A 16318-nucleotide genomic window follows, 5' to 3' on the forward strand; every position below is an offset into this window, starting at 1 on the left:
CCGAGTTTGACTAAAAGTCAAACTGGTCAAAAGTCGACGGTCAAGGTCAAAGTCAACTCAGCAAGCTACCACGTTGTGGCCAACTACTAGCCATGTCGTGGCTATCCCATAACAAAACAGTCACGATAAACTCTACCACCACATCGTGGTTTATGTCTAGAATATCTTAATGAATTAAGCCCTTAATCCATTAAGTCATATACTCATACCTTCTAGAAAGCTTCATTGTACTCATATGCATCATAAAAATCATTTCTTTGAGGACATGCATATCCAATGCATGTCCTTTACTCAACTTAGGCCAAATGAGAGAAATGGGGTCAAAACCCCATGCATGAGCTCAAATCTACATAACACTTTAGATCTGGAGCATCTAACCTTCTTGGGACCTCAATGATCAATAAAGTTACCAAACTTATTGGATCCATCCACTCAAACCAACATAAATATGAGAAATGTGCAGAAAAACCTATATCTAGCAGATTTCATGAAAAATATAAGAGCTTATGGATTTACAAAAGTACAAAAGATGCACCAAAGGATAGAGATGAGCTTTCTTGAAGAATGGTTGCACTAGAACACCTTTTTGCTTCTTCAAAAACCACAATAACACCACAAAAGGCTTAAAAATAGAGGATATGGGATTAGGGTTTGCTTCAAGGCACTTGGAGGTGATAGAGGTTGGGGGTGCACGAAACCCTATCACCTCATCACTTGGAGGTGATGGAGAGGACTAGGGTTTACTTCTAGGGTTTTGATCCTTAGGCGTCACCACGTCGTGGTCGCTTAAAAAGATCACGAATCAAAAGATGTTGCCATGTCGTAGTGATCCTCATTTACCACATTGTCGCCACCAAAAATCCACAAGATTGAAGCATAAAACTTACACCTAAAAACCAGATGTTACAAGATGGTGTTTTATGGATGTCGGCGTCCTACAACAACGGTCACTTCAGGGACATCAAAGAATTCAGGTTGACAATTATGGTCTTACTAGTATCTCAGATCGAAGTTTTCTTTCATAAGGTGGGTCGACGCACCCATGTGCCCTATATCGAAGAAAATTATTCATGGGTTCTTAAGATTTATCACAAGCTTCAAGATTCACTTATAGTTGTTCTATTTGAAGCTAAGAAATACAAAGTATGTTAATTTTGAGTTGGATTTTATTTTTCATATACTTTGTTTTAAACATATACATAGATTTTTTTTTTTTTTGGTTTGTAAGTTTTGGCTGAAATGCATGAACATGATGTAATATTTTGGTAAAATGTTAATAAAAGGCAATATATTTCATTATACAGTGTTGTTGGGTTTATGATGTAGTTACATTCAAATATCAAAGAACAAAAGTCAAAGAATAAATGAAAGCAATGTCAATGACCAATGAAATGCATTTAAGCTTAGTATATGTGATTTGTAGTGATGTAAAAATCGACCTAGGCGGCCTCTTATTGTCTACGATTAGTGCTAGTCGATCGAGTTAGGTGGAGTCGGTCTTGGGTGTCTATAGGCGGTCTAAGCAAGTAAAAAAGTCAGACAGTCAAAATTTTCAAAAAAAATCCTCAATTAGTCAAATTTATGATATTGGATGACTAAATTATAATGATTGATCACTTAAACTGTTAAAAAAAAGATCCCGAAATAGTCTAAAAATTATTATATACAATGATTTAAATATTCAGACGACTGAATATGCAAAAGTTTATGGTTTTTTTTTTACTTATTTTGTTAGGATATAAATAATATTTAATTTTAAAAAAATAAATTATATTATAATTAAGGGTCTCCGCCTAGGCACCGGTTAATCTCCACCTAGACCGATTAGTCCTTTAACCCCAGTCGACTGTCTGACCACCGTCTAGCGACTTTTACAGCCCTGGTAATTTGAATAACTTACCACAGTGATAAGCTATGTCACTGAGCAATGTAATTTTACTATGTGTAATCAATCTAAACTCATTAAACAAAGGAAACGAAGGAAATTTCATACAACAAAAAGAGCATAGTTGCTTTGCATATGCAATTAGAGTCAACAAAATATCATTACATTATTTTCAAGTGAACAAAGTATTGATTACATTGCACTCTATTCTAGCCTTCACAAAAGAAAGCAGTATTCAACAAAACCACCACAAAATATACCAATGGTCAATAAAACCATAACGAAAGATACCATTAGTCAATATAATGTTGGATTGGGTGTCTAAGCCCATAACTATAATTGGTGTGTACTTAATTTGATAGTAGCATGGTCCTTCTGGGTTGCCTTCACCCTAGCAACTTGACAGGATAACTTTTGGAGAGAGAGGTTGAATTTATTATTTGGAATAATAAATTGATTTATTAATGTATTATGAAAATAATATATTAATTATAAATCATATTATTTAATTAGTATTTAAATGGAAATTAATTTGGAATTAATTTTGGGATTAAAAGAACTGATTAAAGGAATATGGGCTGTTTTGCAAATCATTGATAGTTGTGAAACTGGGCTACTGGACTCCTTAGAATGGAGTAGACGAAAAATATAGGGAGGCCCTATAGATTTTGTCCAAGGCTCCCTAATAAGGGTCCATAGGATGCTTAAGCCTGAAGCAGAAAATTAGGGTTTCCTCCAGCAAACCCTAGCAGCCCACAGCTATATAAAGACCCCACCTGTTAGTATTTTTGACCACTGCTTGCTTTCTACAAACCCTAGCCGAAATTCTGAAGAATTCCCTCCTCTCTCTCTCCTCTCATCCTCTTGCTAGTGGTGTTTGTAAGCCATTAGAGGTGCAACATTTGAGGCACTAAGCTTTCAAGAGTCAAGGATCTACAAGGTGTTCTTGTTATTAAGGTAAACATCATAACCCTTTTATTATGTAATTTTCGATTTATATATGCTAGATCTAGGGTTTTTCTTTGGTATTCAATTTGCATGTTCAACTAGTGAAAAACTTAGATCCAAAGCAATTAAGGTTGCATGAACACATATGATGTAGTTATGCTCAAAACTCATCATATAAATCATAATAAAAGCTACCATTGTTCAATAGATACCATATAAACATAAACCATAAATCAGAAGGTTTCCTAACCACCCCACACACCTCCTGAACCATCTACATCACCACCCTTTGAACCTCATGAACCATCTACACCACTACATCACCACCCTTTGAACCTCATGAACCATCTGCACCACCACCCTATAAACCTCCTGAACCAACTGCACCAACACCCCTTGAACAAGTAAACCAGCTACCAATACCCTTAAAACCTAAACCCCTTGGACCTCTACCTCTAGAGTCTATACCTCTTGGACCTCCACCCCTAGAGCCTATACCTCTTGGACTTCCACCCTAAAACCTACACCTCTAAGACCTCCACCATAGAACCAATGCCTTTTAGACATCTACTCCTAGAACTTGTACCCCTTGGACCTTCACCCTATAACTAACACCCTTTGGACCAACAATAGCTAAACTCTCACTATGACTTTATGACTTTTAAATTTCATATTACATATACATAGAGAACAATAGGCATAGATGTTTCAGTCGGATCCTCTACGTTTAACCTTATACTACAAGACCTTGTTTTCTTACTATGTTTTCTATTTGTAACATTTTATGGTGACCCTTATACTTGAATTTACTCTAAAATGACTTTACCCCGCGACTTAAAATATTTGTATGGTAAAGTCCTCCCATGGTCATTAAACACACTTATTTCCTTGTTATGATCAATGTACCTTGACACCACAATGACATCTTGATCATTACCTGGTAGGAGTAGACTATAATCCATATAGGTATCATGTATTAGAAAGTAGTAGTAAATCATTTAGTCTTACATGTGACATATCCTAACTCATAAACCATGACATTTAAATCATGTATTGAAAATTTATCTATGTCGATGAAATCAACATAACTACTCATACCTTTAATGTATCTAGTCCATGGATTATCAATGAACTCCCCCCCCCCCCCCCCCCCCCCTTCCCCCCATGACATATACACATGATAAAAGAAAGTGATTATTCAAAAAATGGTGTGCGTCAATATTTTTAAGCATAAATCAAAAAACTAAATTCATTTATTATAGTCAGTTTTGGGATCCATTATAGGTGCACTTTCATGATGGATCCATATTGTAGGAGGCATTTTGTAAAAAGTGTTAGCTTAAGAAAATTGTTCTTCAGATAATGGTCGTCAAAGAAACACAAGTTGGTTAGGGTTAATGTGCCTCGTCACTTGATGTAAGAGATTTAAGGGGTTCTTGGGTTTTATTAACTGTCATTTACGGGTATGTAATAAAAAGTAGACCGTAATTGACACTCTAATTGCAGTACGTACAAACCACGGAAAAAGAAGGCATGAGTTAGACGAAAATACTCTCACGTGGAAGATATGTGTGTCTCCTTAATGGCTCGATTTAGGTAGGATTAGTGGGCTACACTCACATTGCAAAAACTATAAAGCACAAGGACTCATATGATACAAGTTGAAAACTTGGACTAAAATTGTGATATTTTCTAAACTACAAGGATGATTTCTGAAATTTGGTCTTTAGAAAATGATGCTTGTGTAACGTCTAAATCGATCGGTTTTTCATTTGACTGCAAAAATATATATCATATTTTGAAAATATATTAATTAAAAGAAAAGTAAACGACCTTTTAAAGTCCACTTAAGATAGAAAACGACTTATTATGTTTGTTTTGTTAAGAGTGACATTATGGCATTTTCCTAATAATCTTATAATCGTTCGACCATTAATCGAAGGCTTTATATCATAATATAACATCAACATAGGTTCAGATTAGAATAGTTAGCTTATATAAATAAATAAGTATTGTAAAATAAAACTCTTTCAAAAATTGTTAGGAAGGAAGCAAGCATAAGTGTGAACCTATGTGATCCTAATAGAGGTTTCTGGTCTTGTGTTTTTTCATTGTGGGTCATGTTGTTTTAAAACTTTTTTCATGCAAAGTGGTAAAACATGAGAAAACGTGCAAAGAAAATCAATACACGCTTATATCTTTCGTGTTTGATACTTTCAATTTCGTTACGCCAGATGTTGTGGAGTTCCTCAATAGAGTTCAACGGGTCATGCATAGTAATGTTATGACCTTAAGATCTATGGAGTTGTTTTTAAAAGAATTAGTTTCATCGTTCAAAAAGGGTTAGCAATCTATGTAAAACTTTTATGTTTTAATGAAAATTAAAAAAAAAAAAAAAATTCTGGAAAAAAATAAATATTGAAACTTGAGTCTACTTTCGATGCTTGTTCAATAAAATTATCATGAATTATGAAGATCAATCATTTTCAATAAAATAAAGTTCTATTATTATTACTATTCTCATTATTACAGAAATAGATTGTTAAATATCTAACTAAAAAGATATCACCAAATCTCTTGTACCACGAAGATCCTAAATACTGTCACCAGAGATGCATTCAAACGTGTAAATCGCTGGATACACATGTTTTACAATATGGTATGATCAAATTGATGTAAATACCTATATTCTATTTCAAAATAAATAAAATAACTTTGTTTATGTCGTCTAAATAAACAAACATTTTGCTTTTCATTCAAATTTGTAACATCTTCCAATTTACCTTGTACCAGAGTTTGTATTTTGTTAAATGCCAAGTTCTTTAAAAATGTCATCTCACAAACAGCAAAGAGCAATGCACAACAATTAAACAAGCAACTGCCAACATATTTTTATTTATCTAAAATTCAACTACATACACGCTTATTTATCTCTTGGAATAACTCTTAATAGTGCAAAAAAAAAATCAATAACTTAAACAAACAACCGAAAAAGAACAACATTCGTCTGGCAAGATTTCAAACAAGCTCTAGAACAAACGCCGATGCACCTCCTCCTCCATTGCACACACCCGCTGCTCCATATTTCCCACCTTTAGTCTTCAAAACCTGTATATTAATTATATAGCCCACCATTAAAACCACCTTAAATATTTATATAAAGACAGATGAGACTGTGTCTAGCTGATGTGGGACACTGACACTGTATATGAAACAATTGTGAACAAACGTACCCCCAATAGTGTGACCAAGATACGTGCACCACTGCAACCTAGAGGATGCCCTAACGACACACCACCACCATGTACGTTAAGCTTTGCCTGGAAGAAAGTAGAACACCCAAATATTATTAATGCAATCAAGCAATAATATAACAAATATGCGATTCATTTTTTTGTAAGTCTTAATACTTACGGAATCCAAATTGAGCAGTTTTTGGTTTGCAAGAGCCACAGCCTGTAATCCCCACATGAAAGAATTAAGATTTGTAAAAAGTAGGTATAATCTAGATTAGCTAGATTAAAGCGGGATGCTTACTGCAAATGCTTCGTTGATTTCATAGAAATCTATTTGAGAAGCTTCTAATCCAGCTCTTGAAATGGCCTTGGGTATAGCAAGAGCTGGAGAAGTTGTGAACAGCTCAGGTGCCTGTTCAGCATCAGCATATCCGGAAACCTTAGCAATCACTTTCAACCCAAGCTCAAGTGCCTTCTCTCCACTAACCAACACAAGTGCAGCAGCACCATCACTGTCATAACAGACAACATCTTCCTTATTAACACAAATATGTTGCAAAAATGGCCTCAAAGATCCCTAACAACCCGCCCAATGAAAAAACAATACAGAAATCTGAACACAAGAATAATATACTTGGAAAACTCCAAAACAGAAGAAAAAACTACATTCCTCTAGGGAGAAATTATACTGTATGATAAATTGTTACAATCACATAAACTAATCTCTCGATCCACAAACGTGGCTTACTTTATGCCAGAGGAATTGCCGGCGGTGACACTACCACCGCTTTCCTTGAAAGCTGGGCGAAGTTTCCTCAATTTAGCAGGATCAAACTGAAAGAAAATGAATTCAGATTTAATTAAATAATAATTTCAACCATAAAAGGCGAATTAAATAGATTATATGATATAGCTACAACACAACACCTTTGATAAATCGTCATCCTTGTCTACAATTGTTGATGGTCTTCCTCTTGGCCCAGGAACTTCAACCTGTAAAGTTCCATACATCGCCATTAGCATAAAATTTAAAAACTCTTAGCATCCATTTTTTTTAGTAAAATTAGTTTTAAATCTTACAGGAGTAATTTCCCAATCAAAGGCACCACTATCTCGGGCAGCAATACCACGCTCAAAACTTTGAATAGCATAGTCATCCTGCATGTATCAGTTAATCATAAATATTTTTTTGAACTAAAAGATGGTGAATTCAAGAATAGAAAAAAAAGTTTAAATATATTATACCTGATGCTCTCTTGTAAGTTCATACATATCAGCGCATATTTCAGCAGCATTTCCCATTTTAAAATCATTGAAAACATCCCACAACCCGTCTTTCAAGATTCCATCAACAAGAGTGTCATGTCCAAATTTAGATCCTTTCCTGAAATTCAAAACAGTTTCCACCTTTTTCTGTAAGCCCTTATTATAATGAAAACAAAATTTAAGAAAATAAAATGATTAAATTTAAAGGTAACATTCACCTTGCTTCTGAAATGTATTTGGGGACATTAGACATGCTTTCCATGCCACCAGCCACAACAACATCATTTATTCCCAATTGGATGCTTTGTGCTGCCAACATAGTTGCTGCAATTACCAAAAACAAAATATATAAATTTTTCCACAATTTAATCTCAAAAATGAATAAAGATCATATTTTAAAATCACATACCTTTCATCCCTGATGCACAAACTTTGTTGACTGTGGTGCTGACAACAGTATTAGGGATTCCTGCACCTAATGCCGCTTGCCTGGCGGGACCCTGCCCTAAATTTGCACCAAGAACATTTCCAAAAATAACTTCTTGTACAAGTGATGGATCAACATTTGCTCTCTTTAAAGCGCCTGAATTTTTACAAGAAAAGCAAAAATAGAATTCAGTATGCAATACACAATATAATATGTTTTGGATTTTATAAAGAAATGAAAGGAAACTTACTTTCGATTGCTATGGATCCAAGTTTTGTCGCGGGTAAAGATGAAAGAGAACCAAGAAACCCACCGAGTGGTGTACGTGCAACACCAACAATACACACATCTGTAGTGTAGATTGAGAGATTAGTATCGAAGATATTAAGAATGAAATCTTGAAGAGAATATAAAAAATAAATAGATAGATCTACATATAGTTCAAAAATTGTGAAGAATGAAGAAATCAGTTGTGAGGGTTAATATTTTATTATTCTTTTTCAGAGAACAGAAAAAGGAATCTATTCATGAACAATCTAATAAAGTATTCCATAGGACAAGAATTCCAATAAGAATATACATGCAGATGCAGCAATATTAAAATACCTCTAGGTTTTATCGAATCTGAACCATTGGTTGCAGCAGCTGGAGCCATATCGATATGTAATCGGATATCTGTTCGTTCAAAAGAAAAACGAAAATCAAAAACAACTATACAATTTTAACCACTGTACTCGTATCATTCAACAGAATAATCACTCTAACGCATTAAAATCATGATAGTAAAATGATGAAATGCTTATAATCAGATACATAAATCGAAGGTACTCGATCAAACCAACCAAAATCAATAAGCATCCGACACTAGATCTATATACAAACAACTAATTGCTAACTTAAATCCGAATCTTTATACGAAAACAGAGAGTATAACAAGTTTAACATGAATTGAAGGGATATAAAACCATACCTTCGGATTTGAAGTGGTCTGCGACTGATAGCAGTGTTTGTAGATAAATGTTTGAGATAGCAAACAGAGAGGGATGTTACTAGGAAATCGGAGTGATGACGCTTATATATACAGGGAGAGAGGATGCAGAAAATAGGCTGCTAGGAGCCATAGAGGATCGCAGCCTGCCTGCTTCTTTAATTTTTTAAGCTTAACTAAACAACCCGACCTTATTGACTTGTTGACTACACTCCGAATTTGACCCAACACTCACTCGGATCTTTTTATAATATTAATTTTTTTGTCTTCTTTCTACTTTTTGTATACAGATCCATTTTTCAATTACAACAACTTACGTCTATCACAAAAATAGACGGAATGAATTTGGTCGGAATAGACTGATTTATATACAATTTCTCTTAGTTTAATAAATAGCCAGATAAAATTCTAGTGGTAAGCGATTTTTTGTAAACCAATTCATAATTTGTTACATATTTGAATAAATTTTGGGTAATTTGCCATCTTTTTGATCGTTTTATTGTGTTTGTTTTAGCTACAATTTCGTTTTAATTTAACTTCTTATAGATAAAATATGGGAAATGACTTACGAGCCCAATGAAGTTTCCAAACCGTTCAAAAAACATAAGTCATGTTTTGTTTGTTCAAGAAAACCCGCCGAAGCTAAAATTTTCTCTAAAAAAGTCAAACTAAGTTACACTTTTGTTCAATTCTATGGAAGTCAAAGAAAAGAAACAGATGGCGTGGCTTATTACCATATCAGGAAAATGACTTGCGAAACCAATAAAGTTTCTAAACCGTTCAAAAAACCATAATCATGTTTTGTCTGTAAAAAAAAAAAAAAAAACTCAAAGAACTTAATCTTTTGAACAGAAAAAACATGATTGTGGTTTTTTGGACGTTTGGAAACTTCATTTGACATTTTTAGACAAAAGGTTAAATTCGTTGGATTTTCTTGAATAGACAAAACATTATCGGAGTTTTTTGAACGGTTTTGAAACTTGGTTGGACTTGTAAGTCATTTTCCCATAAAATATAATTTTACGTTGCTCATAACTACCATCTATAAATATCCTGTAGTACAATAAAAAATAGTACTCTAGCTTAGTTAACCCCATATACCATCTATACATATCCTTTAGTACAATAAAAAAAATAGTATAAATTAGTTAACCCCACATGATACTTAGGTGGTGTTTGTTTTTTGTCTACATATCTGCGTGGCCTCTTCTGTCTGCGCCGCGCAGACCACGCGCAGACATTAGCCTTCGCAGACTGTTTGTTTTTTTGAAGACTGCAGACCTAAAAATGTCTGTGCGCCCTCTTCTTGGCGCAGATGTGGGCCAGAGTCTTCTAACATCTTCAGACATCTTCTAGCCTAAAAAACATATATATCTTTATTAATTTTTAGTTTTTTTTTTAATTTATAATTTTTCTAACTTTATTAATGATAAACAATTTGAAAAAAAATACAAAACTTAAAAAAAAAAACGTTCGGCGTTACAAACATGATATGTTTAACAAATTTATAAATAAAAAAATTATTATAATAATAGTCGTTGAAGTTGTTTATATAAATATAAAAAAAATCATAATATATTCTTATATTTTTTATCAAATTTTATAAAACATTATTTAATACAGTATCGTCAATTTCTCGAGAAAATATTTATGATACGTTTTTAATGGATTTAATTGAAAAAATCGAAATTTATTTCCATCCATTTGTGTATCAAATTCTTTGATCAATAATTATAATGTTTAATTATAACTTTGCAACCAAAGTTGTTGGTTTTTATAAAATATATACGTTAATTCATACCATTTTTATTTTTATTTTTTATAGAATAATACATAAAAGTTGTTCTACATTCGTTAATTATTTATAACAAGGTCATAAAAATATTAAAAAATCACTTTGAAGTTTAAAAAATCAATTTATTTAAATTTCAGTTTATTTTAGTAACCTGCAGATGTTAAAAAAAACAAACAGTCTTCCTTTTTCAGACTGCAGACGTTTGGTCCACCTCTTCTACTGCAGAGGTCTACAGATGTGGTCCGCAGACTACAGACATTTTGTCTCGGAAAAAACAAACAGCACCTTAGAATCCACTTTTAAATCAAATATACAATGTTTTAAAATTCGGGTTGACTCGGTCGATCGAACTGGTTGGACCATAATCTGGTTAAGAGAGCGGGTCAATCATAATTGGGTATTTGCTTATTTTGACTCAAAATCGGTTTCAAAAACCCGGTTGAACCAGTGACACAAAACCACTAAAAATCCAGGTTGAACCATTGACTCGGAATTTTTGGTACTTTTTTTTTATCCCATTAACTTTAGATAGAAAAGCATATGTATCTAATTGAAATTTAGAAGGAAAAAAAAAGTTTCTCATGAAACAGGATGTAAACAAGACATGATCAACCTTTCTCACATATCCACTACATTTTATATTATGTATTAACAGTACATACAAAATGAATTAAATATGATATTTTTGGCGGTGAATTTGCAAAGAATTGTTATATATCTTCTAATGCTTCTAACTATGTACATCGTTTCTATTTCTATGTATTTGAACTTGATGTATTACTTGTGTAATGCAGTTCAACACATAATATATCAAACGAATGAAAATTCCAAATATTGGGTTAACTTAGCGGTTGAACCTATTGAAAATGTTGACCCTAAGTCGATTACCACACCGGATGAACTAAAAAACTAGGTTTTAAACCATTACAAGTATATAATAACTATAATGACCTAAATCTTTAAGAAAAAACCACACATATCCAACCTTGATATTTCGGAGATCTTGTATGAAAATCAAACTGAGACCGAAAAAGAAAATTCCTTTAGAATGTTATTAAGTAAATTTTCCACCATTAAATTCAAAACATAAAAATTGATAACAAGCATCTTGTAAATTTCCTATGTGTAAACATATATCTTATATGACCATCTTTCACTAGTAAATCTGTCAATTTAGTATCAAGGCGAATTTCTTGGATCATAAGTGTTAACTATATCTAAGTGGCATCATTATCATTCACGTTGACTATGTTTTCATCTACACAAAACATTTTTTGCACTCTTAATTCAACTTCTTCTTTTTCTAGGATCTTCCACAACTTCCATAACTTCGTCAACTTCATCCACATTCAATGTTACATCTTCTCTATGTTTCTTCTTATTAGATCAAAAATTATCAAATTTTATAGTATTATTTTCAAATTACTAAACTTGAATCGATTCTTCATTACGATAACATCCTAGAACTTGTTTGATAATAAATTGATTGATAGCTCCTCTAAGACTGTGAATAAGTTGTTCTTTTTGTCTTTTACATTTAGAAAAACCAGATTAAAAATTTTTAGTGTGACGTCCCATTTTCACAACAAAGAACTTTTATTTTTATTAAGGTAAAACTTCCCAATTATAAACCAATTATTTCAAATTACAATTATCGAAAATCAGAGTAATATAATAAATGCGGAATCCTCAATGTTGCTGATGAGTGTGTACAATCACGTATTCACTTTTCCATGGTCATCGATAGAATCTGAAAACATAAACAACTGGGTAAACACAAGGCTTAGTAAGTTTCCTCCAAAATGTTGCACACAACAGAACATAAACAAGCATGCATATGTTGGATTAGTGTCTAAGTCCATAACTATTTTGGTATGTACTTGACCCGATGGTGCATGGTCCTTTTGGGTTGCCTTCACCAAAGCAACTTGATAGGATGAATTATGGAGAGAAATGATTAAATATGATTTATTAATATATTATGAGACTAATATATTAAAGGAGAAATCATATTGTTTAATTAATATTAGTCAATAATTAATTGGTAATTAGTTTTGTGACTAAAAGAGATTAATTAAACTTAAGGGACTAGAATTGTAATTATAAGATAATTGCAATTTGGGCCATGGATTGCCTTGTATTAAGGAGTGGACGAATTCTATGGGAAAGCCCATAAGGAAATCGTCCAAGGCCTTAAGGAAATGGATCCATGGGTTGCTTAGGGCTTAAGCATCCAAATTAGGGTTTCCTTATTAGATAACCCTAATAGCCTCACTATATATATGACCCTTATGACCCAAAAAACGTGGCTAAGCTTTATTCTAGGGTTTCACACGTTTTTGGGCAGCCTCCATCCTCTCTCCTCTTCATCCTCTTGTTTATGGTGTTTGTGAACCACTAGAGGAGTGACATTTGTGACTCTAAGCTTTCTAAAGTCAATACAAGGAGATTTGGGATTGTTATTGCTACATAACAATCAAGGTAATATATTAAACCCATTCTTATGTTAGTATGATTACTTGAATGCTAGAATTAGGGTTTATAGTCTTGGATAACTTGCATGTACAATAGAGAAACCTAGATCCAAGCATTAGGGTTTGTATGAGCACATAGGATGTTCTTAGGACCAAAACCCATCAGTGGTATCAGAGACTTGATTAGTTTCTATTGTATTGATGCTTGATGTAACTGAAAAATTCGATTTTTGTGTTTCTGGAGGCTGGACTCGCCGAGTCCATTGATGAACTCGCCGAGTCCATGCTGACTCGACGAGTCCATGCCTGACTCGGCGAGTCGGCTCGTCAGAAGGAGGGAAAACCGGGATTTCTTGCTGTTTTTGCTTAAGGATAGTTGCCTTATCATATTAGATCAATATAAATCCGATTTTATGATATATTTGACTATATTCTTGATCTAATTGAAGATATTTATCAATTAATAAAATATTTGTTTCCCTATGTGATAATTGATTAATTATTTTGATTAAATTGATAAATTGTTTTGCAAGAAATCATTAAATAAATCAAATATGGATAATTATGTGATTACTTGTTAATTTAGATTATTTGTTATTTGACCCTTGTGTTATGAAAAGTTTCATAATTTCCCCTTTAGGTTTTATAGTTTAAATTTGAACCCAAAAGTTTTGTTGTTTTGAAATTTAAATAGTTAAAACCCTAATATTTTGAAAAAGGTTTCAAAACTTGCCCTGAAGTTTTGGAATTTAAATTTTGATTAATTGTTTAATTTTTGATGTATATTTAAATTCTTAACCCTAATGTTTTGAAATGTTTCAAAACTTGCCCTCAAGTTTTGGAATTTAAAAGTTGATTAAAAGTTTAATTAGGAATGTTAAATTATAAAACCCTAGTATTGTTTTGAAAAAGTTCAAATCACACCCTTATGGTTTTATTAATTAATTAAGGTGTATAATTAAAAGAGATTTAGTAAATCCATAAAGTCTTGGTATACAATTTAATTAAATTAAAAGTATAATTATTAAATTAGACCACCTAATATTTTAAAAAGTGTAAAATACACCCTATACTATATATATAACATTAAAAGTCTAACATTATATATATGTATGAGTAAAAGTCAGTCTTACCGTTAGTAGGCCTCATTCACGAAGCTAGTCTATAAGGGGTGTTTAAGGAAATTGCCTATAAAATGGAGATTGAATGGGTATCCACTCTTACCCACCGCACTCTTGACTAGTGGAGGGTCGTTAGCCGAACGTGTAGGATAGGACGAAAACCTTCCACTATAAGTATAATGAATTACAAAAGTAACTAAATGTTTTCATAAAATTCCCAATCTTAGTTACTTAGGCAAAAGTGAATTGATGCAATTCCATGAAATTACACTTTGTGCCATTGCGAAGACGTTAGTGGAGCGTGTGTGGTTTCCCGGCACACTAAATGGTTCTAAGCAAAGGTAGCAAAGGGTGACCCAATGTTTTTCATAGTTCGATGGAGCGTGTGTGGTTTACCGACACATCGAATAGGTGACTGTAACATGTGGGGGCACCATGTAAGTTTGCATGGTTATTCACACCCGCTTTGTGATCCTCGGCATCCTAGTCACAAACAAGAGGGGCATATCGAGATTTAAATATGTCATTGAAATGTTCAATGAATCTCAAAGGATCTAGGAGTTTTCATAGATTTAAAACTTAAATTTCTTTTTCGTTTTTCATGGTGGAAATTAGTGAATCGTCATTCACTTACCTTCAAATGTTCTGCAATTTGGGTTACGACATCCCTCTCCCGAGTTGTAGAATATTGTGTTGGGTCCTAGCCTTAGTATCTCATTTGGGTGATTTACTAAGGACTCAATCAATCAACTAACTTGAATTCGTTTTCTCCCGTTTTGTAGATGTCAAAGTTCGACAACTATGGTCTTCCCAAATCCCGTGGAACAAGCATTCCACATGAAGATGATATTCCACGATTCGATCGAGGAACAAGAAATCATGCTTCACTTCCTCCACCTCCTCCAATTATTCTCCCTAATCCTCAAGTTCAAAGGCTTGAAAAGTTCAAGATCACTCAAGCCCTTTTGGCAAGTAAACATAAAGAAGGAAAGTCGGTGTGTGCACACGTCCTAGGGATGAAGTCACACATTGATAGGTTAAGAATGTTGGGATCTGTTGTTTGTGAGGAAATGGCTGTTGATTGGGTTCATCAGTCACTTCCTAACTCATATAGTGAGTTCGTAAGAGAGTACTATATGACGAACCGCGACGTGACCCTTATAGATCTCACCTATATGCTTATTGCTGCTGAATCAGCAATGGTTTGGCGCAATAGAAAAGCAAAGTTTATTGGTGAATCTGCCTTCAAGACCTCTATGGATATAGACAATGGCAACGAAAGACATACTATGATCGAAAAGTTTGATCATAAAAGAAAGGCAATGTCTGAAGTAGTTCCATGTCATGTTCCAAAAGAGTCAATTTGCTTTTATTGCCAAGAGAAAAAGCATTGGAGACGAAGCTGCCCTATTTACCTAAGAGATCTAAGAGATGGGAGAGTCGAAACGTATGGCTCTAATATAGGTAAAATCCATTAACTAACTCTTTTAAGCTTCTATTCTAGATTCTTAATACATAATGTGATAAGATTACAATTGATGTTTTGTAGGATCGAAGAAAAGAAAGGAAGCTTAAGGGAAGAAGTGAGCAAAATCTAACCGTGAAGGAATGGATTTCGATCGCATTTCTCGAAGATTAGATTCTTGAGCTACTACTTAGAGTTATAATTAGATTGCTAAGAAAGATGTATTAGCATAGTTTTTCAATGGATTGCATTGTAAGGACAAAAATTTTCCGCAATAAAATAAATTTTGATTTTATATTATTTATTTATCCTTGCAATGGCGTATATGAAAAATTGATGTTTGGATGTTTCTATTATTAGCAATCATTGATTTGGTTCTTATTATGTCATTTGTGGAAATGTCGAAGAATTTACCGAATAAAGAAAGTTTCTCATCACCCAAGTTTCAATTGGACAGAAACTTGGAATCATGCAACTTGGTTGCACGATGAATGAGAAATTTCATATTTGGAAATTAGACTAATTCATTGACAAAGTGTCAAGTGAAGGACTAGGAGATCGAATACACAAAGTTGCGTGTTGATCAAGTCCACCATAAGAGTAACAAAGATATTCGTCATGATTTACTAAAGGTTTAGTAAATATGATTATACTTATAAGATTAAGTGTAATTCGAAATTGATTAAAAAGGTTTAAATCAATAGCAAAACGAA

The 16318-nt window shown here is 33.2% G+C and overlaps 1 protein-coding gene across 1 annotated transcript; it reads right to left on the reverse strand.

Annotated features, from left to right (window-relative positions):
• Positions 1–5699: 5699 nt before the first annotated feature.
• On the reverse strand, positions 5700–8894 carry LOC111918670 (acetyl-CoA acetyltransferase, cytosolic 1). Its single transcript, XM_023914300.2, has 13 exons — positions 8733–8894; positions 8369–8437; positions 8013–8111; positions 7745–7918; positions 7554–7659; positions 7315–7453; positions 7150–7227; positions 6997–7062; positions 6818–6903; positions 6371–6581; positions 6248–6289; positions 6067–6153; positions 5700–5941 (listed from the first exon to the last, which is right to left on the reverse strand). Exons 2-13 carry the CDS (start codon positions 8415–8417, stop codon positions 5852–5854), a joined length of 1227 nt encoding a protein of 408 aa, XP_023770068.1. The 5' UTR covers positions 8418–8437; positions 8733–8894; the 3' UTR covers positions 5700–5851.
• Between the last annotated feature and the right edge of the window lie 7424 nt (positions 8895–16318).

The sequence above is a fragment of the Lactuca sativa genome, chromosome 5 (genome assembly GCF_002870075.4).
Source record: "Lactuca sativa cultivar Salinas chromosome 5, Lsat_Salinas_v11, whole genome shotgun sequence".
Lineage (NCBI taxonomy): Eukaryota > Viridiplantae > Streptophyta > Magnoliopsida > Asterales > Asteraceae > Lactuca > Lactuca sativa.